This window comes from Artemia sp. Qi Xiang Cuo, chromosome 2, assembly GCF_049724085.1.
Source record: "Artemia sp. Qi Xiang Cuo chromosome 2, ASM4972408v1, whole genome shotgun sequence".
Taxonomy (NCBI): domain Eukaryota; kingdom Metazoa; phylum Arthropoda; class Branchiopoda; order Anostraca; family Artemiidae; genus Artemia; species Artemia sp. Qi Xiang Cuo.
The window spans coordinates 16,938,004-16,962,566 of NC_142795.1; the positions used below are offsets into that span (position 1 = coordinate 16,938,004).

Genomic DNA, 24,563 nt, shown 5'->3' on the forward strand with positions numbered 1-24,563 from the left:
ACAACATGGTATAGTGTGTATACACAGAGCAAGTGCGACCCGAGTCAAAGGACTAAGACGTATGGACAAACAGTCTGTTTGCTAGATCAATATTGTTCTTTAAATTACACAATATTTTCTGGTGGATTTAATTCAACGAACGTATATTCTATTTCCTAATTGAACAAGTGATGTTTTATGTACAAAACATCACTCAATGCTTTCAGAAGCATTCAGTTCCTGATTGGAATTATTATTATTTTTCTTATTTTGAAACCTTAAAGGGTATCTAACCATAAAGTTTAGCGAATAAATATATTTTTTGACGTGGCTCTTAACTTACAGGGAAGCCGATGCGTATGAAGGAGATGGAAGTGATGACGAAAGGAAAGTGGAGGATGAACAGAAAGCAAAGAAAGAACGTTTAGATTTAATCAAAGAGCAGTTCGCTTTAAGGAAAGCAGGTGGAGATAGAAAGAAATGTGGATATGAGATTGGAAAACCAGTTGAATCCGAATTGGTGAAGAACACTCCAGTTAAATGTCCGGAAGCAACTGAAAAAAAAGTTACTGGATTAACCATTGCAGTAAGTGCATTCCCTCGGATTTCATAGATCCACTCTTGTACTCTATAATCTCACGAGTAGGGTTGGGGATTATAACTGCTTTCTTATGTTCCTCATTTTACGATCCGAGATTACCGTAATAAGATGACAAAATGGAATCGAAATCCGAAAAAAAGAAAAAAGTGAAGTGAAAATACTGGTAAATAAATTGTTTTAGTCTACTTTTTTGTAATCAAAATAATATCGCGTTTTATGTCAGAGTTGCCAAGCACCACCTCCAAAGATTGGATATCATCTTGAGGCACCCCAAACACTTGAGCTGCTCTTAGAGGATCCCCCTAAGTGGGAGAGGGAGGACTGGACACCGGCAAAACTAGTGTTGCTGGCTTTGACGAGCCTGGGGTGGGTGCCGAGGGAACAGGTATCAACTATTGATGTTGCCACCCCAAGGAGAATACAGATGGGAAGCACTTGCGTATGCCAACTGGTGTAAAGTGGTATCTAATAGAGGTTTGGGGGAAATGTAACAACTTCTGATTGGAGAAGGAATCCTCCAGGGATTGTTTGCGGTAGGGAATGGTTACGATTTTGATTGGTCATGATTGATTTGACAGGGTTGATAATGGTGGTAGGTGAAGAGTGTAACCACTGATTGTCAGAAAGGCTGAAATACATCTTGAAGAAGGTAAATGATACTTTTTGGGAAACCGAGTCGCGGGAATTGATTTGCCGATAAATTTGTCTGCCTCAAAGTTTTCTAATACAAAAGGGAAAATTACAATTCGAAACGATTTTTTAAATTTGTATTAAAACCTGAGATGAAAACTTAAGAAAATCTTGTAAGAGGGTAAGAGTGCACTGCTCGAACTCTAGTGCACTGTCAGTGCACACGGAGCAGTGCACTGATTCTACTCTATGATTCGCCGTTCGCGAAGTACTAGATATTCAAATTAAAAAGAAGAATTTTATTTGACGTTAAACAAAATGTTGCGTATGTTCCTATAAGCTCTTTTTTTTAAGGAAAAATGATAAATAATATTGAAAGATTAATAGAGGGGGGCTGAGTGGAGCAGTAGTCTCTCGCACAAGAAAACTATGTTTGCTTGTTTTAGATTTAAATTATATTCTCGTTTGACATAGATGCCGTCCATTTGGAGTAAGGTGGTCAGGGACTGCTCCCGGCCATAGAAATAGTTTTGTGTAAATATGCCATGTCCAAGGAGAGCAGTGAAGGGGAATAAGGAGATGTCCCTTCTACCTTTCTAGCTTGGGCGTAGTTTTTTTTTCATTTTTTTTTTTTTTACTCACATTTAGATGAATTTGTAAACCTCATCAAGGTACGGTTTAATTTTTGTATGGTTTCTACTTTCATTTATACGAATTTGTAAGGCAAAAAAGGACTTTCTTCAACAAAAATCCTGTTATCTTCTGGTTAACCCCTTACAGGTGTTAGATACAAAAACCCAAACTTAGCGCGGGAGATAAATGATATGAGACCAGATTGAGTCCATGCCGTTTAGCAGGGATGCACCGAAAGAATTAATGTAATCAGAAAAGAGGCATCAAATCCGTTGACATTAAAAGAGAGGGCGGGGGTGAAGATGGATAAAGAAAACACGCCTTTTGCTTGGATAGAAAAAAAAGACTTTTTAAAGAAATATTTTTCATCTCTTGCTTCATATATAATTTCTCGGAAAGAAAGTAAATGTATTTGATTATCAGATTTAGGAATGTATATTTTCTTGAAGTATATTTACTGACACAACAGAGAGGAGATGGAGGAGGTATGGACAGGAGGTGTGGATGAGGAGGATTGCTAAACATTTCTAACTTTGCTGAAGTTCAAAAAAGTTCGTTTGAGGCTGTAATGCATGGACACTCTTAATATGTTGTTAATTATTTTCCTTGAAGGGGGAGACGAAATTTAACTGATCTTTTAAGGAATGCAACCCCGTCCTCTCAACCTTATGTATAGACGTATTTACCGTTGTAAAATATAATTTCAGAATTATTCTCTGTTGGGGGGGGGGGGATTTGGACCCCTCCGACCCCTGGGGACTTCTCTTCCCTAGGAAAATGTCTTTGGCCGTTCCCTAATGGTCAAACCTTTGTGTATTTATGCCTTTTCACATTGGTGTTAATTTGAAGGATAATTTTGAACTTTAGAGGCCAAAAATTCTAACGAATGCATTATATGTGTATTTTTTATTATTTTTTTTTACCAGCATTATTACTTGAGGGAAAAAAGTAAATTACAGCAACTTAAAATATACCGTAATACACTCCCAGGATGAATGCCAATCGTGCATTCAAATAATTACTGTCTTGTTGCTTTAGCACAGAAAATGAACGCATTATTTTAATAAGAACCGCAGAATTTCATGTAATAAAGGTGGAAATATCCTATGAAATTTTATCCGATTATGTCGTCACGCTGACGCAAGAGAGTTAGTCGAACTCTGCTTATGTGGCTGAGAATTCTTCAATTTTTCATCTGTCTCTGATTGGCAACGCTGTTTTTTCTCTTAAGTTTTTTACATTTTCTGTTGTAGGTGAGAGAGAGTTTCTTGAAAATGTTGGCTCAGACGTTGTGGAGCAATTATACCAATTTTAAAAACAAAAATCCAGAATTAGATGTCAGATACTACACTGAAAATCATATGGTCATCCTTGCATCTGAACTTGAATATGAAACCTTTTCGTCAAACCAGGTTCGGGTTATGACTATGTACAGGAGAGGCATGGCAAGTCATGTGAGTATTTTATTTTTTCAGTTAATTTGATTGTTTTACCACTACTACAACTACTTCTAACAACTCACTGCAGCATCAAGCTGCCTGAGGCCAATACATTTGTGCACTTTCCTCCTCCCCAATTTATTCAAAGGCTCTTCCTTTACCTCTTCCTATGAAGTGGTAACCTCCTTTAAATCCTTTCTTATGACCTCGTCCCACCCCAATCGGGGATGACCAGATTTTGCTTGGCTACAAATGGATGGCTAAAAAGCAGAATCTTTGGCAACCCTGTAATGTTAAACTTGACCCAGCCACATTTTACTCCTTATTTATTGCTTGTTCTACTGCAAGGTAGAATAATGGTAGTGTGCTAGAATAAATGTCAAATAGCCTGTTTTCCAAACTTAAAAGGATGAGATGAGTGGGTTGGGTGGTCTCCTTCTCCCTTTTTGAATTTTCGTCAGTGTTGCCATGGTACAGGCAATAAGCCTTTTGTTAATATTAATTAACAAAACTTTTTCCACAAAATCAGTTTTTCAAAGAAAAGTAAAGAACTCCATTAAACAAAAAATGAGCAAAAATAAAATCAAATAATCTACCAAGCGTGAAACTACCACAAATCAGCATCGATAAATAAATGAAACGCAAAACGAACAGAGTTACAATAAATAACCGAGTCAAACTCAAAACGAGCAGAAATTGACTTAAGTTGGGCTCAAAACGCCTATGTCTTCCCAAGGCCAGAACATAATTTGCACTTTACTAAAAAAATATAAATATTTTTACTTTTATAACTTAAATATATTAAATAAAATTTACATTCTGATTACTAAATACCAGCGTATGTATATTAAACTGACAATGCACATTCATTTTTATTTTTCTTAGTGAAGGGCAAATTATGTTTTGGCCTTGGGAAGGCATAGGGGTTTTGAGCCCAACTTATGTCAATTTCTGCTCGTTTTGAGTTTGACTCGGTTATTTATTGTAATTTCTGTTCGTTTGGGTTTCAGTTATTTATCGATGCTGATTTGTGGGAGTTTTACGCTTGGCAGATTATTCGATTTTATTTTTGCTCATTTTTTGTTTAATGGAGTTCTTTACTTTTATTTGAAAAACTTATTTTGTTGAAAAAGTTTTTTTAATTAATTTCTGTTCGTTTTATTTTAACATAGTCTTTTCAGAGAAAAAGAAAATAATAGTTTAAATCTTTTTTTTTTTAAGAATGTATAGTTTGGCCTGCTATTTGTATGCTGGAGAAAAATTTTCAGCAATTTTTAACAACATACACCCTCTTAAAAATCTGGACACAAACAGTAGTATTTAATTTAGTTTTATACCTCCTCTTGTTGACCTGAAAAGGAAAACTTGATACCATTCGCAAAAAAAATCTGTTTACTTTCTTTGATAGCCTGGATACACTTACGCTATTTTGATATGGTTAAGTTTTAAGAGCAGAAGCAGCCCCGAAAGTTTGAACATAATACCATCAGTCGTTCTTGGGATACTGCTGAGATGCCTTATTCGGAATTAGCATTTACACAGTGCATTTTGAATTAATCTTATGGCAACATTTAGTTTTTAAACATGAAATCAAATGGGAGGATGGGCGTGGGAGGGGGATAAGTTTCCCTCCAATCACTTTCAAATACTAAAAAGGGCATCACCCCTTTCTATTTTGAATTGAATGAGCCTTTTTCGAAGTTCCTACCACAACTCCTTCGATACAAAGTGCCCTGGTCTAAACAACAACAAAAAATAATACATTATACCCAAATCGATCTTTACTATAAAAATGTCAAGCCTTCCAATCACTTTTGACTATTAAAAAGGGCAATAGGCCTTTCGATTTCCAGTCAAATGAGCTCTTTTTGAGTTTCTACCACAACACTTCCTATAAACACCTTATATGCCCCCAGGGTATAAATTACAACCCTTACCCTAAGGGCTGTGAGGGTGGTTGTCATCCTCTAAGACCTAATTTCCAGAACTTTCAACTAGGCTAAACAAAATGGCTATCTCAAAATTTTGACTGGATGTGTCTGGGAATTTGTTGGGCGTGAGAGGGGCGTTAGTCTTTCTCCATTCACTTTCAACTATTAAAAAAGGCACTAGCCCTTTCAATTTCCAATCAAATGAGCTCTTTTGAATTTTTTACGACAGCACTTTCAATAAAAACCTTACATGTCCCCAGGGGATAGCTTACAACCCTCGCCCTGAGGGCTGGGGGGGTGTCATCCTCAAAGACCTAATTTTCAGAACTTTTTACTATGTTGAAAAAAATGGCTATCTGAAAATTTTGATTGGATGTGTTTGGGGGAATGGTGGACGTGAGAGGGGGGTTAGTTACCCTCGAATCACTTTCAACTATTAAAAAGGGCACTAGCCCTCTCAATTTCCAATTGAATGAGCCTCTTTTGAAATTTTTACGACAACTCTATCCTTAAAAACTTTATATGCCCCCAGGGCATAACTTACAACCTTTGCCCTGGGGACTCTGGGGGGTTTGTCATCCTTAAATACATAATTTCCAAAACTTTCAACTACGTTGAACAAAATGGCTATCTCAAAACTTTGATTGAATGTGTTTGGGGAAATGGTGGGCGTGAGAGGGGGTTAGTTGCTCTCCACTCAGTTTTGACTAATAAAAAGGAAAATTTCAATTTTCAATCAAATGAGCCACTTTTGAAATTTCTACAACAACTTTGTATATAAACTTTATGTGCCCCCAGGGCATAACTTACAACCCTTGCACTGAGGGCTCTGATGGTGTTATCATCCTAAAAGACCTAATTTCCAGAACTTTCGACTACGTTGAACAAAATGTGTATCTAAAAATTTTGATTGGATGGGTTTGGGGAAATGGTGGGTGCGAGAGGGGGGTTAATTTGCCTTCGATTACTTTTGACTATTAAAAGGGCACTAGACATTTTAATTTTCCAGTTAAGAATCCATTTTGGATGTGTTGAAACAAACGCTTTAACAAGGCATATTCTCTACTCTAAGAGCAAAACGAACCCCGCGGCACTTGAAGGTTGTGGGGGGGGGGATGGCGTGTCACTTCTGAAAACCAAATTTCCAAAACTTTCAAATGTTTTAATGGATATCTAAAAATTTTCATAGGATATTTCTGGGGAAAAGGTGGGCGTGAGAGGGGGGTTAGTTGCACTCAAATCACTTTCGAGACTATTAAAAAGGGCACTAACCCTTTGAATTTCCAATTGAATTAGATCTTTTTCAAGTTTCTGCGACAAAGATTTCAATAAAAACTTATATTTTCCAGGCCATAACTTATAACCCTTGCCCTGGAGACTGTGGGGGGAGTACCCTGCTCAAAGGTATAATTTCCTGAGCTTTAAACTGCGTGGAACAAAATGGCTATCTAAAAATTTTGATTGGATATGTTTGGGGAAATGGTGGGCATGAGGGGTGTTAGTTGCCTTCCAATAACTTTTGACTATTAAAAAGGGCACTAGCCATTTTAATTTCTAATCGATAGAGCCCTTTTTGATGTTTCTACGATAATGCTCTTAATCAACACCTTTTTTGCCCCCTGAGTCGAACTTACACCCCTTGCCTTAAGGACTGTGGGGGCGTGCCCTCTGCAAAAACATAATTTCTATCTGGAAATCTACAACGCTGAACAAAATGGCTATCTAAAAATTTTGATTGGATGTGTTTGGGGAAAAGGTGGGCGTGAGAGGGGGGTTAGTTGCACTCAAATCACTTTCGAGACTATTAAAAAGGGCACTAACCCTTTGAATTTCCAATTGAATTAGACCTTTTTCAAGTTTCTGCGACAAAGATTTCAATAAAAACTTATATTTTCCTGGCCATAACTTATAACCCTTGCCCTGGAGACTGTGGGGGGAGTGCCCTGCTCAAAGGTATAATTTCCTGAGCTTTAAACTGCGTGGAACAAAATGGTTATCTAAAAATTTTGATTGGATATGTTTGGGGAAATGGTGGGCATGAGGGGTGTTAGTTGCCTTCCAATAACTTTTGACTATTAAAAAGGGCACTAGCCATTTGAATTTCCAATCAAATGAGCCCTTTTTGAAGTTTCTACGACAATGCGTTCTATAAAAACCTTATAAGCCCCCAGGGCATAACTTACAACCCTTGCCATGAGGGCTGTGGCGGAGTGTCCTCCACAAAAACATAATTTATATCTGGAAATCTAAAACACTGAACAAAATGGCTATCTAAAAATTTTGATTGGATGTGTTTGGGGAAAAGGTGGGCGAGAGGGGGGGTTAGTTGCCCTCAAATCACTTTTGACTATTAAAAAGGGCACTAGCCCCTTGAATTTCCGATCGAATGAGCCCTTTTTCAAATGTCTACAACAAGGATTTCAATAAAAACTTATATGCCCTCAGGGCATAACTTATAACCCTTGCCGTGAAGATTGTGAGGGGAGTGTCCTGCTCAAAAGTGTAATTTGCTGAACTTTAACTGGGTGGAACAAAATGTCTATCTCAAAATTTTGATTGGATGTGTTTGGGGAAATGCTGGGCGTGGAAGGGGTGTTATTTGCCTTCCAATTACTTTCGACTATTAAAATGACCACTAGCCACTCTAATTTCCAATCGAATGAGCCCTTTTCGAAGTTTCTACGACAACTCCTTCGGTACGAAGTGCCCGGGTATGGAGAAAAAAAAAAAACAAAAAAAACATTGTGCCCACATCGTTCTTTACTTAGGCAGCGCTGCCTATCATTTGTAATTAACTTATGGGATCCAAGCATGTCTTTGATTTCAGTTTTGCTATATACCAGCAACGCTGAAAATCTTGTTTGAGTACGCTCTAATACCAAGTAGAAAACAGTTTCAGAGAGATAACTTCAATTTGGGGATATATCTTTCAATAGAACTTATATCGAAGGCAGCGCGGTAGCCTGCCTAAGTAAAGAATTATGTGGGCACAATGTGTTTTTTTTTTTTTTTTTTTTTTTTTCTCCATATCCGGGCACTTCGTATCGAAGGAGTTTTCGTAGAAACTTCGAAAAGGGCTCATTCGATTGGAAATTCAAAGGGCTAGTGCCCTTTTTAATAGTCGAAAGTGATTGGATGGCAACTAGCCCCCCCCCCCACACCCATCATTTCCCCAAAAAAATCCAATCAAAATTTTGAGATAGCCATTTTGTTAAGCGTAGTTGATTTCCAGATAGAAATGTGTTTTTGAGGTGGACACTCCCCCGCAACCCTCAGGGCAAGGGTTTTAAGTTATGCCCTGGAGGCATATAAGGCTTTTATAGAAGGCGTTGTCTTAGAAACTTCAAAAAAGGCTCATTCGATTGGAAATTCAAAGGGCTAGTGCCCTTTTTAATATTCGAAAGTGATTGGAGGGCAACTAGCTCCCCCCACGCCCATCATTCCCCCAAATACATCCAATCAAAATTTTGAGATAGTTATTTTGTTCAGCGTAGTTGATTTCCAGATAGAAAATATCTTTTTGTGGAGGACACTCCCCCACAACCCTCGGGGCAAGGGTTTAAAGTTATGCCCTGGGGGTATATAAGTTTCTTACAGAAGGCGTTGTCGTATAAACTTCAAAAAAGAATCATTTGATTGGATATTCAAAGGGCTAGTACCCTTTTTAATAGTTGAAAGTGATTGGAGGGCAACTAGCCCCCTCCCCCACGCCCATCATTCCCCCAAACACATCCAATCAAAATTTTTAGATAGCCATTTTGTTCAGCGTAGTTGATTTCCAGATAGAAAATATGTTTTTGAGGAGGACACTCCCCCACATCCCTCAGGGCAAGGGTTTTAAGTTATGCCCTGGGGGTATATAAGGTTTTTATAGAAGGCGTTGTCGTAGTAACTTCAATAAAAGCTCATTCGACTGGAAATTCAAAGGGCTAGTGCCCTTTTTAATAGTCGAAAGTGATTGGAGAGCAACAAGTCCCCCCCTCCCCCACCCCACAGTCCCCCAAACACATCCAATAAAAAATTTGAGAAAGCCACATTGTTCAGGGTAGTTGATTTCCAGATAGAAAACATATTTTTAAGGAGGACACTCCCCCACAACCCTCAGGGCAAGGATTATAAGTTATGCCCTGGAGGCATATAAGGTTTTTATTGAAATCTTTGTCGTAGAAACTTGAAAAAGGGCTCATTCAATTTGAAATTCAAAGAACTAGTACCCTTTTTAATAGTCAAAAGTGATTTGGGGGCAAGTAACCCCCCTCTCTTGCCCACCTTTTCCCAAAACACATCCAAAACACAACAAAATTTTTAGATAGCCATTTTATTCAAGTTAGCTAAAAGTTTTGGAAATTGTGTCTTTAAGGATGACAACCCCTCCCCCCACAGCCCTCAGGGCAGTGGTTGTAAGTTATGCCCTGACGGTATATAAAGTTTTTATTGAAAGCGTTGTCGTAGAAACTTCAAAAGGGCTCATTCAATTGGAAATTGAAAGGGCTAGTGCCTGTTTTATTAGCTGAAAGTGATTGGAGAGCGACTAACACCCATCTAACGCCCACCATGTTCTCAAACACGTCAAATCAAAACTTTTAGATATCAATTATTTCAACGTAGTTGAATCTTCTGGAAATTAGGTCTTTTAGGATGATAAACTCCTCAGAGCACTCAGTGCAAGGGTTGTAAGTTATACCCTGGGGGCATATAAGGTTTATATAGAAAGTTGTTTTATATGATTTATAGAATAGATTTTAGTATTCCTCAAATCAAATTTTTATATGTTTAAAAACTAAATGTTGACTTAAGATTAAATTAAAATGCACTGTGATAATGCTAATTCCCAATAAGGCATCTCAGCAGTATCCCAAGAACGACTGAGGGTATTATGTTCAAACGTTCGGGGCTACTTCTGCTCTTAAAATTTAACCAAATCCAAATACCGTAAGTGTATCCAAGCTATCAAAGAAAGTAAACAGATTTTTTTGCGAATGATACCAAGTTTTCCATTAGAGGTCAACTAGAGGAGTTATGAAACCAAATTAAACAGTATTATCTGTGTCCAGATTTTTAAAAGGGTGTATGCTGTTAAAAATTGCTGAAAATTTTTCTCCGGCATACAAATAGCAGGCCAAACTATAAAGTCTTAAAAAACGAAAAGATTTAAAGTATTATTTCCTTTTTCTCTGAAAAGACTATGTCAATATGAAACGAAAAGAAATAATTAAAAAAAACTTTTTCCACAAAATAAGTTTTTCAAGGAAAAGTAAAGAACTCCATCAAACAAAAAATGCTAGGTAACTAAAAATCAAATAATCTACCAAGCGTGAAACTACCACAAATCAGCATTGATAAATAAATGAAACCCAAAACGAACAGAAAGTACATTAATTAACCGAGTCAAACTCATTTTTGCACCACCTATGCGCTGAGGACGCCATGTTGTTTAGACATACAAACTTTTCCCATTATATTTATAATATTTGAACTTTACTAGCCTAAAGTCCTAATTCTCTTTTATTTCCAAGTTTCGAGAAGGAGTGTTTGTCAGCATGCCAGCCTCTAAAGGCTGAGATGCTGTCATATAGACAATGCTCTTATTATTCTCTGAATTTATAGAAGGAGTATTCTTCAGTGTATCAGTTTCGGGCGGGTTAACTCTTCGACGAGATTAAAATTGATGCATATTAACATAATTACATATTTTATAATATATTTCATATTAATAATAGTCTATTAATTAATAAAGTGTATAGCTAATGCATAGAAAAGTTACTAACTTTTAGGAAGATTGTTCGTCAGAAAGTCAGCCTTTACTGGTTTAACGCTTTAGCAAATATGTAGTAGCCTATATAATGCCACTGCACTTCCTCACACGCTGTAAGCCACTCCCTATTGGATATCGCTGAAAAAAAAAAACTGATTTTGTTATTACTGAATTTAACTGATTTGTTAAACTAGTATTGTTAACGAAAGCTCAAAATAAGATCAATGTTCTTCTGACTTGCTAAATATCTGCTTTGCCTGCCTCCGTGGTATGGGACTCACAAAACGTTACTAGATTCAAAGTAGCGGCCCAGAAGCATCGTTTTCTAGAAGAACCACAAATGAATGGGTGAGAGTATTAAAGTTAAGTTAAGTAGTTTGTTTCATTCATCTGAGTGATTTTTTTTTTTGTTGTTTGCCATATATTTTGAGTTTTTAGATGGCGTGTTTATCTGTGTTTCACTCTTGAACGGCGTAACGGTGCGACAGCTTTTTAGTTGCAGAAAGGGCAATGATCCGAGCTTTGGCTGGTTAATGTTGTGACAAGTTTTTGTAGTTGCAGTATAGATAAACATTTCCTGTTTTATTGGAAGGTAGTTTGCATACATTAGCAGTCACTAAGCCAGAGTTTCACTAAGAGTAGAAAATGCACTTTAGGAAGATCTAAGAACATAAATATTTAGATGACAATAATTAATGTAAAAATTTATTTTAAAAAAATAAATTTTTAAATGAAGAATATTGAAAGTAGCGAGTAAATTACCATTACACAAATCGTCTTTTGTCGTTTGCCCTTGCTTGGTTTGTGATTCACCAATATTCAGACTCATAAAAAAATTAACACCCATTGATGCTAAATGATGAATATATACATCTATTTCTGTTTCTCTTCTATAATCCTTTTCTTCTATAATAGTCTAGGGTTTTAGTTGTTCTGTGATGTGGAGTGGAGCAAAAAAAAAGAGAAAAAAATACAATTGGAAAAAAAAACAACTAACCGACCGGCAAATAAGGTGCTCTTAAGGAAAATTTCCTGAAGTTGAATTTATTCTCTTTTTACCATATAAGCCTACAAAAAAGAGAGAAAAAAGGAAAAAAAATAGGTGGTGAGGCAACTTAATTGAAAGACCTTTTGGTCAAGTTTCTCTTCTAGTATTTATGCTTCATAGGTTTCGTAAAGCCATAAAAAAAGAGTAAAGAAATAAAAGATATGTCATGTTAGTTTTATTAGATTGCAAAATTATCTGTCAAAAAAGGTTAAACTTTCTAGATTCATTTAACAAAAATGGCTATCGTAGTAACCGCTAGTGTCGTAGCTAATTTACGCTATCTCTTACACATAATAAACAGCAAGTACGACTTATCACTTAACTAGTAAAAAAAAGGAACGAATTAATTACTGAAACGGTTTGCTCTGCAGTGCACAGGTTCAAACTTGTTCTTGTGGCGTGTGTATCTATTGACTTTAGTGAGGGGGGTAGTAGGGAACGGTGTTTATTGTTCAAAAGCACTGGGTGTCCAAACTTACACATCAAACGGTACCTATGTCCTTTAAAGGTTGGCATTCATAGAGTTGTGATGGCAGAGTCGTAAGTGACATACTTGGTTCCTAGGATGATGTTTAATGCCCTTTTTTGCACTGTTTCAGTTTCATCGTTGAGGTACTCGATCTTATGCATCTGTGGTCCCCAATCTGGACATGTGTATTCAAACAGAAGGCCTACATAACAAGTGTACACGAGCAGCAATTGCTTTATAGGAAACCGAATCGACGCAATGTGGTTAAGGATCGCATCACGTAATTGCCGTTTCTTACAAGGTTCGTAGCGTGTGGGCGAAATGAACAATCTTCAGTGAATATCACACTAATGACAACTGTAGTCGATGTGGTGGGATACCAGGGGTCAGGGCAAGCGACGTCTCTTCTCAGAGAATTGAAGTGCATCACTTCGGTCTTATTAACGTTAATCTGAAGCCCATTTGAACTGCACTGATCTTTGAATTTATCTTTTAGGTTATTATCGAACTGTGGGACTCATTGAGACCTCTCAATGAGATTGTATTTCATCAGGGCAGAAAAATAGCCCATAAGAATACCTTTGGAAATACGAGGAAAATCTTGAAAATTTGTAATTTTCTCGGGTTGGGCCCTAGCTTCCCTTCCGGTCATACGTGCCTGACCCATTATCTAATTAAGGTATCCCCCTAAAAACCAGGCACTGTTAAATGGGGTTTCCACCCCTTCTTCTTTTTGTTTTCTAGTCATTGTTGATGTAAATTTTACAGGCAGCCCTTCCACTCTCTGACATTGAATTATCTTAAATGACAAGTAAACTTTAAATATGTGCAAATTTTTATTTTTCTTGTACTTAATTCCAGATTTCTAAAGCAAGAAAAGATACCGACGCAGATGCCTTATTTGATGCCTTACTCAATTTTGAGCCAAAACGAGAACCGTCCCCTTTGCCTACCACTTCCTCTTTAGTTCAAGAGAGCCAGGAGAGTTTAAAAGATGAAAAGAGACTTGGGAGTGTGTTTCGTACCGCAAGTGAAGTTTTAAGACAGAATAAGAGCAAATTTGAGCAAAGGAAATCAGCTTTTCGAGTTAATCGAAGTCCAACAAGACAATCGAAGTTGAGCAAATATTTTGGGGCGTCCAGTCAGGAGGTAAGATTTCTGTTCTATATATACTGTAGTAGTATTTTTTGTATAACACTGAATTACTTTAGAGTAGCCCATCTTACTGGAGGAGTTGTATGGAGAAATGAAACTTGTGGACGATGGACGATGAAGTACTTGAAGAAGTAGATTAATTTGTTCACTTGGAAATTATTGTAACCAGGGTTCAGGGAAGATGTCAGAATTTGGTTAACAAAACCACATTATAGTTTTGCTCAATATCTCAACACACATTGAGAGATACAGTTCAGAATAGAAAGTGTATATTCGTCGCAATAACTCTAAGTAGACGCCGGCGCATGCATCGAACGTAACCGACGAGAGACTCGGTGTACCGTTGCTAAAGTGTCGTTACGCCACCGCTGGCCGAAGCGGTGGCGTTCCGCTAACTTTGAATTAATTTGAGCCAATTCTTTATTGCGTCATGGGCAAGGTTGGAGCTTTTCTTTTCTCGTGTGGTTAAGGATTTTGACTTTCCTGCTTAAAGCTCAAGTGTGGTTTTCAAAATTAAACAAACAGGTACGAACACAAATTGTTTGCCAGAATTCCGTGTGCTTCCAGGGTTAGTTTTTATTCAGCACTAGTTCTTGTAGCGCATCCATTGAATAGACAGTTGTCTTTCGACCATACACCAGATTAAATTTCTGGTAGAAACTTGAGATGTAAAGACCTCTCTATTTCAAGACAATTGTGTAATGCAAAGAATAAATATTTCTTGAGTCCTCATGGGCTGGTGTTTATAAATACCGAGGTTCCCGTGATTCCGTGACATAGCAGCATTTCTTGAAACGGGAGGTTCTGAAAATTTTTATTTTCCTAACTGTTTAAATCTGAGTTTAACATCGAGGACAATTAATGTGTTCCTTATTTGTCATGGAACCACTGGGGGTATAATAACTAGGAGGTGTCTAATTACATGAGGGGGGACCTATTTCAGACGTCGACAGAAAAGAATGGGAAGGAAACTACAAATGCAGATCTCCCTAATCACTATCTCAATAGTTATATCTATTATACCACCAGGAAAATTAATTTTTCTCTACTTACTCTGTCCAAACTTTCTTAATAAGTATTTCTTTGATTTGAATATTTCACCGATATACAATGGTAACTATTTTAAAAGCACAGACGCTTAATAGTAGAGGACTAATTGTAAATGTGAATTTTTTGCTTGAGTCTAATCTTAGAAAATAGGATACTGCTCAATCTTGGACAGAGGATCTTAAAATTGATGTATCTCAATCATGGACAGATTCAATCACTGACATGTTTTGTGAAAAAGACTAATCATATTTAAATGGCTTGGCTATAAGATTGTAGTCAGCTAATCCCAACTATATGCACCAGGTCCAAGATTAAGAACATGCTGTCCTTGTTTAAGGAAGATACATTTTAGTCAAAACGTTTGTCCAATATCACACACTGTCCATGTAGTGGGGATTTTTACCCTAAATCCTCTTTCATGTAGTAGATATGATTTGGCTATTCCGGCCACTATCACACATTACCTCTCCCACTACTCATAGCCGTCACACTAACCTCCGCAATAGGTTCTACCTTCTCCCTAATGGCCCTCAGAGATGACTTTTACAAAGTGGTCAACTGCAACCAAAATAATATTAAGTTCGCATTTCTTTTCACTGTCTCACCCAAGAGAACTGTTTGAGTTGTCATCAACAGTCACTGTCTGAACCTTTTCAGTTTCATTTTCACCCTCAATACTGTCCTCTCCCCAAATTTCTTCATAGCCTACTTCTTTGTTTTGCTTGCTTTTGTTGCTTCATTTTTTTCTTTTTCACCTCGTCTTTGCCTTCCTTGTAACAAAGGCAGTTTCAATCTTGGCCTTCATTGATGTATGAGTGAGCACATTTGTTTTGCCCTCCTTTCTTCCTTGAAGCATTTTGTTTTCTTGGTGGTGCTGGGATGTGGTTGTGCTTGTTCAGGTGTGACTATCCTATTTCACAATGGCTGTAAAATCACAGGGCTTACTGAAAGCATTGGGTGAGAGGATGGCAGTGCAGGTTGGGATGGGGCTGGAGTTACCTCTGATGAGCTTGGCAATTTGCCACCAGCTTCGTGAGCTTAGAAAAACATTTGGTTGGTCTATATTAAAGAGCACAGATCTTAACTTATGAAAATAATCTGGATTGAAAGGGGATATACCTTCCAAATCCCTTCTGGATGTTTGATTGTATGAAAGTTAAGTGGAAAGATTTTTCTACCAATCCGCTGTGATGTAAATGGTGACAGTTCTTCTCGATGGTGACGGTTGCTCGATGAAAAAAAAAATGTTTCTAATTTTGATAAATAATTCGTTAAGAATACATAGCTGTTATATATTTCAAGTATTATGCAAGGGTTCTGAAATGCCACAGCCATTTCGTTTTTACCAGATTTCTGCTTCTCTTGATGAATATTGAAGAAAACCAGATTCCAGCCAGTGAATCGTGAAGTTTCTAACTCGTGAATAGGCCGAAATTTGTTGTAAATTAAAGCTGGGGTTTGAGAAAGACTGATCAAAACATAAATGTTTGCGACCAACAATTATTGTACTGGCGGCGCGCCGCCGGCATCTTACCGGTGGCAGCGCGAAAAAAATGTCGGTGGTGCGCCTCCGCTGCTGTTTTTGCCCATGCCGCCACCGGCCATCCCTTATCGGCGTGGCGCCGGGGTCTAGCTCTAAGCTAACATGAGCTGGTGAATATTTAAAAAGAAAAACAATTAATAAATCAGGGCTAGAAAATGTCGAATAACAACGAGAAACGGAATACATCACAGCCAGTGAAAAAAGAGAGAAAAGTATAAATACTTCGATCGACACCTCAACCCATATGTTTTAGGTGCAGAGACAAGATAAAATCCCACAGGACAATATAAAAAGACGAACTATGAAAAAACTAAAAACTAAAATAGAAGACGCTTTTTCCAATACTAAACACAGTTTAGGTAGTCCTGTCCGATCATATGGGTCGATGACGAAACGCTTGAAGAGCTAGAACAGTTTCTGGGATTTGGCGTATGACCAAGGGCATATTGTTTTATCGGGCATATGTTTATGACTAATGATGAAATTTCAGGGAAGACATTGGAATTAGATTAACAAAAGCGTGGTGCGTTTTGCTCAATATGGCTGCGTACGGGGGAGCTGAAGTATATAACAGAATATGTTTATTCATTACAATAGCTATTAAGTGAACATATGCGAGTCTATTAAGAAATAGAGCTAAAAAAAAATAGCAGCTACAAAAAACAGTAACACCAAAAACCTAAAATAGTAATCTCAAGGTTAACAGGCATACAGATACAACTTTTATTTTAAACTTTTTCTCTTGACGTCTTATTTCATTTAGTGAAGAACTCCGCTTGCCATGTTCATCCAACCTTTGACTTGGGTACCTTCTACCATCACAATATCCAGATTTTCAGGGATTTTTTTAGCATATGTTACGAAGTTTTCACATAGTTTTCACAACATTTCTTGCGGAGGATTCAATCCCCTCCCCTGTACACTTGGATATCAAAAGTAGGCGTCTAGGTAACATATATAAATGGACAATTTGAATAATGTTAGTTTTTGTAACTGCTGATTGGAGGGGGAGGGGGAGGGGGAACCCTTAGATTGGTCAAAAACCATGAGATTTATCTAGACTTTTAATTTCACTCTCAATTCGTTTATTCTTTTTCTGGGTTTTGGTTTGAAATACTACCTAGGGTAAGGTTTTTCAAGACTAAAATGAAAGTTTCATGCATTTTAAATAAAACTAAAATAAAAGTTTTGAGTTTTATCCAAACTTATTTTACGTATTCAGTTAATTTTTTATTCTTATGAAAATTTCGGCTTTTAGAGTTTTGTTTACTATAGGCATATGTTGCTCTTTGCTTGCTCATCACCACCACGAATTGCTTGATTGCATTCTGGCCTCTAGCTGGTTTTAGACCATTTCTTTCTAAATCTGCTCTGTGCACCAATGAGTATTCTCTGAGATCCGACTTGTATTTTGCTTGAATGACCTCAAAACCGCCTCAAAACCGCCTGCCCTACTAGTACTCACAGGTGGATAAACTCTGATGAAGAATCTGGTTGCTCATTAACAAGCTATTAAAACTTCTGGCTAGCATTGGGCCAGTCTTTTTCTAAATCTTCCTCGAACCTATTAACTGTCTATGCTCATTCTGTAGAAATGGACAGGCTTTGCCCTGCTGTTATGGGCGTGCAGTGCCCTCTTAAATACTCATTGCACAAAAATCCCAGAAGCTTAATTTAACCCCTGCTCCCTTCAGAGATGACTGATCCTCTTCTAACTGGCCCATTTGCGAAAGGAAAAAATTCTAGCTGCACCCATGCATACTAGATTAGCATTGAAAATTCTTGTTCGACCCAGGTTTCTATCAAAAATATACAGTACCTTCTGTTTTCTCTTTCAAGATGTTGTCTGATGAAAAAAAAAATGTCTATTTCACTTTTTTTTCAAGTACAGGAAATACCTTCTGTTAGAAATTTCAGCCGCTTCCCTCCACCCAAATTCTCCCATCCACCCATTGAACATTTTTTTTTTGCTTTCTGCGGAAAAAGAAAAATTAAAACTGTCAATATTAGTAAGTACTATCAGACGGGGACTGGGTTAACCCCCTCTCCCCTTCGAAACTTAAATAAGTAGATAAATATAAGCTTTATTGATTAATTAGTTGCTGTAAAATACCTTTCATATGCGAGAACGGGCAAGGGCCTTTGGCCCTCGAATCATGCGGATTCAATTTTCTTGCAACGACTCGGATTTTTAAAAGGGTACAATATTTCCATCATTCGCGAAATTTTGTGAATTTTTATATTTACGTTGCAACCTTAGATTCTTAATTGACAAGCTGAGAAATCAGTGGTAAATTAGCATGCTTTGATATTTAAAATTGTTTACATTTTAGGGACCGGATGACAGCACAGAGGAGAAAGAAATGCTGCAGGATTATGCAATCGAATACAGCATGCAGGAATTGCATGCAGGAATCGAAGAAACAGAAGATTCAATAAATAACCGGATCGATTCACCTCTAAACACTCTTAGTATAGAAGAGTACGAGTCGCATTTCACTGAGAAAAAAGAAGATGATGAATATGAATGTAACGGTGTAAGGGGGTTTAGTACTGACTGCATGGATTCAAATGTCGACGACGGGGAAGATTTCTTCGGTACCCCTAAATTGACCAATGCACATGCTGTATTTAGTAGTCGTAAAAATACATCACCACCTTCTGAACTTGCTGTGAAAAAGGAAACAGAAAGCAAAAATTTCGAAATTGAGAACATCAGTAACCCAACTTTTAATGGCATAAAAGAAGAAATTACTATAAAAGAAGAGAATAATTTTGATAATGTTAAAGTAAAGAACAATCAAAAGAAAAATTGTATAAATGGTAAGAGCGACATTTTTCGTGACGGAAGTACTAAATTGGAGATGATAAAGATAAGTGAAAAACATGCTAAGGTAAAAAGGGAGCAAAAGGAACAAGCTATCGCCTCAAAGACTATGGAAAACTGTAAAGACCCAAAAAAGAAAGAGGTGAAAAAGGAGCACAGAAAACATGGTGAAGTGAAACCTACAAGTGAGGAAAGACTTGATAAGACAGTTGTTAGTGAATTGGTTGTTCGATATTTAATGCCGGCCTATAAAAAGAAGCTTCTTGGTGACAAGGAAGAATTTAAAATTTTAGCAAAATCATTGACGCATCAAGCATTAACAGACAGAAAATCTATAAGAGGTAAGAAACATTTTTCGTTACTCATATTCTTGTTATTAATTTTAAAAAGAATTTTCCACAAAAATAAAGTTTTCCAAAAAAATTAAAGGGCTACACTAAACCAATGATGAGCAGAAATAAAGTAAAGAATTTTTTTTAAGTAAATGAAAATTGAAAATTTCAATGAATAACCAAGTCAAACTCAAAACTAATAGAAACTACCATAAAGAGGAAAAGGACTAATGCCCCCCCTAAAGCGCCTCCTTCTAAAGACCACAGCTTAATTTGCACTATGATTCAATTTTTAATATTGTCTATATAATTATTTGATATCAAGTTGTAATTTTATTATTGGTACTAATTAGCTCTTGTTTTGTTAGTCATTTTATGATAATATTTGATTGCTTACTCTTTAAAAATAGTCATTTATAATTTACTCTTTTATAATTGTCATGCTTTCTTTGCAAATTATTTACTATTTGTATCTTTGCTGCTTGAAAACCATATAAATTTAATGTTTTTGGTGTGATATCATATCAAACCAAGGCCGTACCCAGGGGGTTTACCCCCCCCCCTTCCCTCCCCCAAAATGTTTGTCTGAGTCGTAGAAACATAACAAAAATGGATATAAACAAATTTGTATGCGTTTGTTTGTGTACCCCCCCCCCCAAAAAAAAAAAATCTTTGAGTACCCCCCCCCCCCCCTCCGAAAAAATCCTGGGCACGGCCATGTATCAAACGTTGTGATGCAAACGTTATCATTCTTGCTGTGATATCAACAAAGGATAAAGGTCCCTCTGTATGATTCATTCATACTTTGTAAGCTGACTTGGGTATTCCCTAAAACTAAGGGCAAATATAAAATGTGCATAGTAATCACATGCTTTGATGCACTAGAATTCTGCTGAATATCTGACTCATCTTCTGGTGAGGCACTTGTCAATGAAAAACAATTTTTGCTGAGGATGAAATTAGGAGTTTAAGCAAAATGAAGAAGAATTATTTAAAAAGTAGAATAGCCCTGGGTTTTTTTTTTCACAGTTGAAAAAAGTTGGGTAAAATAGGAAGAAAAGTTTGCAAACCAAGATTAGAACATTGGAGGTACAATGATAGGTAAAGTATGGTTTTGAAACATGGGTACTTCGAAATAAGGAGGATTTGTTAGATGTTTACCTGAGGAATGTTTAACGGATAATTTTTGGTGCCCGTTTGACTGACCGTATATCAAACAAGAAGCTGTACAGAAATATGGTTCTATCCTAGTCTTTTAGGGCTGTAATGAGAGAAAGGCTGAGAGGCTAGGATACGTCTTGCGAATATAGGATAACTTATTGCCAAAAATCGTTCTTTTCGGTCATCCATCTAGGGCCAAAGTAAAAGCGGGTGGTCCCCGAATAGGGTGGAAGAAGTCGCAGTGAAGGATTGAAAAGAAATTGGAATTTCTTGGGAAGGGGTTTAATAGTGATGCTTTGAATAGATTCGGGGAAGAAAGAGCTTGCGGAGCTGTGTTAGCCTCAGGTGACTTGGTGCTGCAGTGAGTTCTTAGTAGTAGTAAGATGAATAATCTCTTCTTGGTCGATGCTTTCTTTGATATGTAATGAAGCTTATGTAAAAAATCAAAGAAAAGTAATGGGAAAAAGGCTTTTCCTAGCCGTCAGTATTATAGCCTCTAATGTTGACTAAAATACTACTACTAACAACTCACCGCAGCACCAAGCCGCCTGAGGCCAACATAGCTACGCACGCTCCTCCTCCACCCCAATCTATTCAAAGTCTCCCTTTTTATACCAGCCCACGAAGTTCCCATTTCCTTTAAACTTTTCTTTATGACGTCCTCCCACCCCAGACGGGCACGACCTGCTTTCCTTTTAGCCCTAGACGGTTGGCCGAAAAGAACAATCTTCGGCAATCTGTCATCCATCATCCGCAAAACGTGCCCTAGCCACCTTAACCTTTCTTTAATTATAGCCCTAGAGAGGGGTATTGAACCACATTTTTCGTACAGCCTATTGTTTGAAATACGGTCAGTCAGCCGGGTACCCAGAACAATCCTTAAGCAATTTCTCTGGAAAACATCTAGCAAATCTTCATCCGCTTTTCGGAGCGCCCATGCTTCAGAGCCATATTTGACCACTGTCATTACTGTATCTTTCAGTGTTCTAATCTTTGTTTGCAGACTTATCTTCCTGTTCTTCTAGACTTTTTTCAAATTTGAAAAAGCACCCTAACCCTAGGCTATTCTATTTTTAATATTTTCACTGCTCCCACCGTCTGTACTAATAGTACTACCAAGGTAAGTGAAGCTGCCCACCTGATCAATCTTTTCATTACCCAAAGTCTTCTTTTCATCTTCACTTATTCCTAGCCTTAGTGACTTAATCTTCCTCACATTAATTTTCAAACCAATTCTAGCACCCTGAACTCCCAAAACCTCTAAAACTTCATTCATTTTGCTCACACTTTCATCTAGGATGCTTAAATCATCAGTATAATCCAAGTCCAGGACACTTTTACCTCCCCATTTGATTCCGTGGTCTCCCATTGCCTTTCCTGTGCTCCTTAAAACAAAGTCCAACAAAATAATCCATATAAAGGGGGATAGAACACAACCCTGCTTAACTCCTGATTTAATTTAAAACCAGCTGCTAACCTCATTTCCTACCTTAACTGCAGCAGTGTTATTCTCGTACATAGCACTAATCACCTTAATGTATTTGTCTGGTATACCATACAAGGATAAAACCTTTGCTAAAGCTCTTCTCTCAACAGAATCGAACCCTTGCTCATAATTTATAAGACTGAGGACTAAAGGTGTTTGACAACTAAGAGTGAAAATTTGGTCGACACATCCTCTACCTTTTCTAAAACCGCACTGTTCTTCTCTTAAAACTTTGTCTAAGGCATCTCTCAGTCTAAAAAGTATTTACTACGTACAGAGACCAGAATAATGCTTCGATAATTACCACACTCAGTTTTATCACCTTTTTTAAAAAGTGGGTTAATTAAGATTTTCTTAAAATCTTTTGGTACTTCCCCTTTTTCAAAAGTCCTATTCATAATTTTCAGTAACGTATTTCTATCCTTAGAGCCACCATATTCAAGAAACTCATTTACCACTCTATCAACATTAGGAGCATAATTCTTTTTTAATCTTTTTAGTAATGTCGCTAATTCTTCCTCACAAAACAAATTTTCCTTCACATCTAAGGTATGACAAACTTTTTTATTTTCCTCTGTGTCTTTTCCTGCAACTCTATGTTGGTTAAGGAAATCGTAAACTGTTCGATCCATCTCCCTTTGGATTCTTCCTTATCGCTAAGTGTGGCTTTATTGGTATCTTTAAATGGATCAAGTCTAGATTAACTACTTTCTCTCATTTTGTTAACATGCAAGTATATTATTTTACTATTATGCTGTCTAGCTGTATCTTCCAGATACTTGGTGATTTTATCCATGGCCTCCACTTCACACCTCCTTAGTTCATATTTTAATGCTTTCTCCACTTTCTTTAGATTCCTTTTCTTTTCATATACTTTTAACAAATTAACTTCAAAAAAAATTAAACAACTGTTTCATTTAACAGCAGTTGACAAATATAATTTAGCGTCTATTATGAGCTATATTTGGTAAAGGGTGCAATCTCCGAAATGAAATTAGATGATTTTTGCCAATGCTGCTTCAAAAACAATTTTAGCGGGTGTCCGGAATGGTCGCGGTTGTGTCCAGAATTATTTCGCGCTAGTGATGCGATTAGATACCCTACCCATCAATTAGTCCCCGTTTCAATGGAATTCGATTAATGCGATTGATAACCACAGATAACAATGCTCACATTTTCAAGGTTGTAAATAATTCTGTAATTGATGCTATTCTAGTAATTAAATGCACCTGAATTAGTTTTTGCTATTAAATTATTTCTAGTGTTCACCTTGTCAAGTTTAGATTCATCCTTAAATAAGAATGGATCGATTATTTATTTACAAGTGACATATGCCAGTATCTTCTAATGTTCTAAAAAATATTCAACCCCTCCCCCTTTTTTTTAAATGTTATACCCGTTTTTGGCTGACATTTCATGAATTTGTATTCTTAGGAAATGCATCCCTTCTAGGTAATGAGTAATCCCAAATTCTCTGCACTTTGGGTCTATTGATACACAAGGTTTATCAGTATACCAGTCGGCTATCAAGAGTTTCGGAAGTGTAATTTTTCCAAAAATGTGTTATCCCTTTCAGAACCGTGGCCAGGGGAAACGGGGGAGAGGTGTAGGGGTCTGAGAATTATGCCACTTGCCATAGTAACAGTAGACATTGTTACTATGTGAAGCTCATGTACCAGACCTAACAACAAAATTGACCACACTGCAAAGAAAGTTGTCAGTCTCAACGTCCCCCCCCCCCATTGTCTCCGCATCATGATTTGATTCGGTTATTTCAGTAATTGATTTTTTATGTTTAGATTTGCCTTGTGGTTTAATTTCATTTCTTGTTTTAATTACTTCAGTAATTGAACTATTTATTTCATTTACACCAATAATCTCATATATTTTTCATTGATGTAGGTTATAAATAAGTTATCATTATTATTGATAATAAATGACGATAATTTACTGACAAGGATGATAAAATACGTCGATAATGTAACTCTGGCATAATGGTACCCCATTGATGGCACTTACATCAACCTACTCTTTTCCATAAATGAGAGCTTATCCAACTCTTTTACTGATGCTGTTATATTCTTTCAGGTGAAAAAGACATACAGGAATTTGTAGAAAACTTTTGCACTGCTCTGGAAAAGTAATTTATTCTTAAGAAGAAGCTCCAGAGAACATTGTTGATATTTTTATTTATGTTTTAGTTTTTCGGAAAAAAAATCTCTTTAATTTTATACAGTTCTCTGAGACGTTTTTTTTTTAATTAATTTTATAAAAAAACCTGGTTACAGACTAATGGTGTTTTAAAACTTTGTTGTTTAAACTTTGACACTGGTGTAACTTAAGATTTTACATTACGTTGTTTAATATTTCAGAGGAAAAATGCCAAGTTGACTCTACTTCCCCATACAACTTTATGTTTCGTAAGTTTATGTTAAGCTATGGAAAAGCTGACATAGAGGCAACGAAATAGTATCGCTGAATGAGCAATTTGAAAGTTTTGAAAATAAATCAACCAACTTTTTTT

General features: G+C 36.9%; 1 protein-coding gene across 4 annotated transcripts in view; it reads left to right on the top strand.

The window, feature by feature from the left end:
* Nucleotides 1–24,287, top strand: part of LOC148954951 (ATP-dependent DNA helicase Q5-like) — a 60,158-nt gene extending 35,871 nt beyond the window's left edge. For all 4 annotated transcript variants that reach the window (XM_089099389.1, XM_089099381.1, XM_089099372.1 and 1 more), the window contains exons 9-13: nucleotides 325–565; nucleotides 3,097–3,297; nucleotides 13,347–13,634; nucleotides 18,567–19,401; nucleotides 24,128–24,287. In XM_089099389.1, coding sequence (XP_088955515.1) covers nucleotides 325–565; nucleotides 3,097–3,297; nucleotides 13,347–13,634; nucleotides 18,567–19,401; nucleotides 24,128–24,183 — 1,621 coding nt within the window. In that variant the 3' untranslated portion in view covers nucleotides 24,184–24,287. The remainder of the gene's footprint in view (nucleotides 1–324; nucleotides 566–3,096; nucleotides 3,298–13,346; nucleotides 13,635–18,566; nucleotides 19,402–24,127) is intronic.
* The last annotated feature ends 276 nt before the right edge of the window (nucleotides 24,288–24,563 follow it).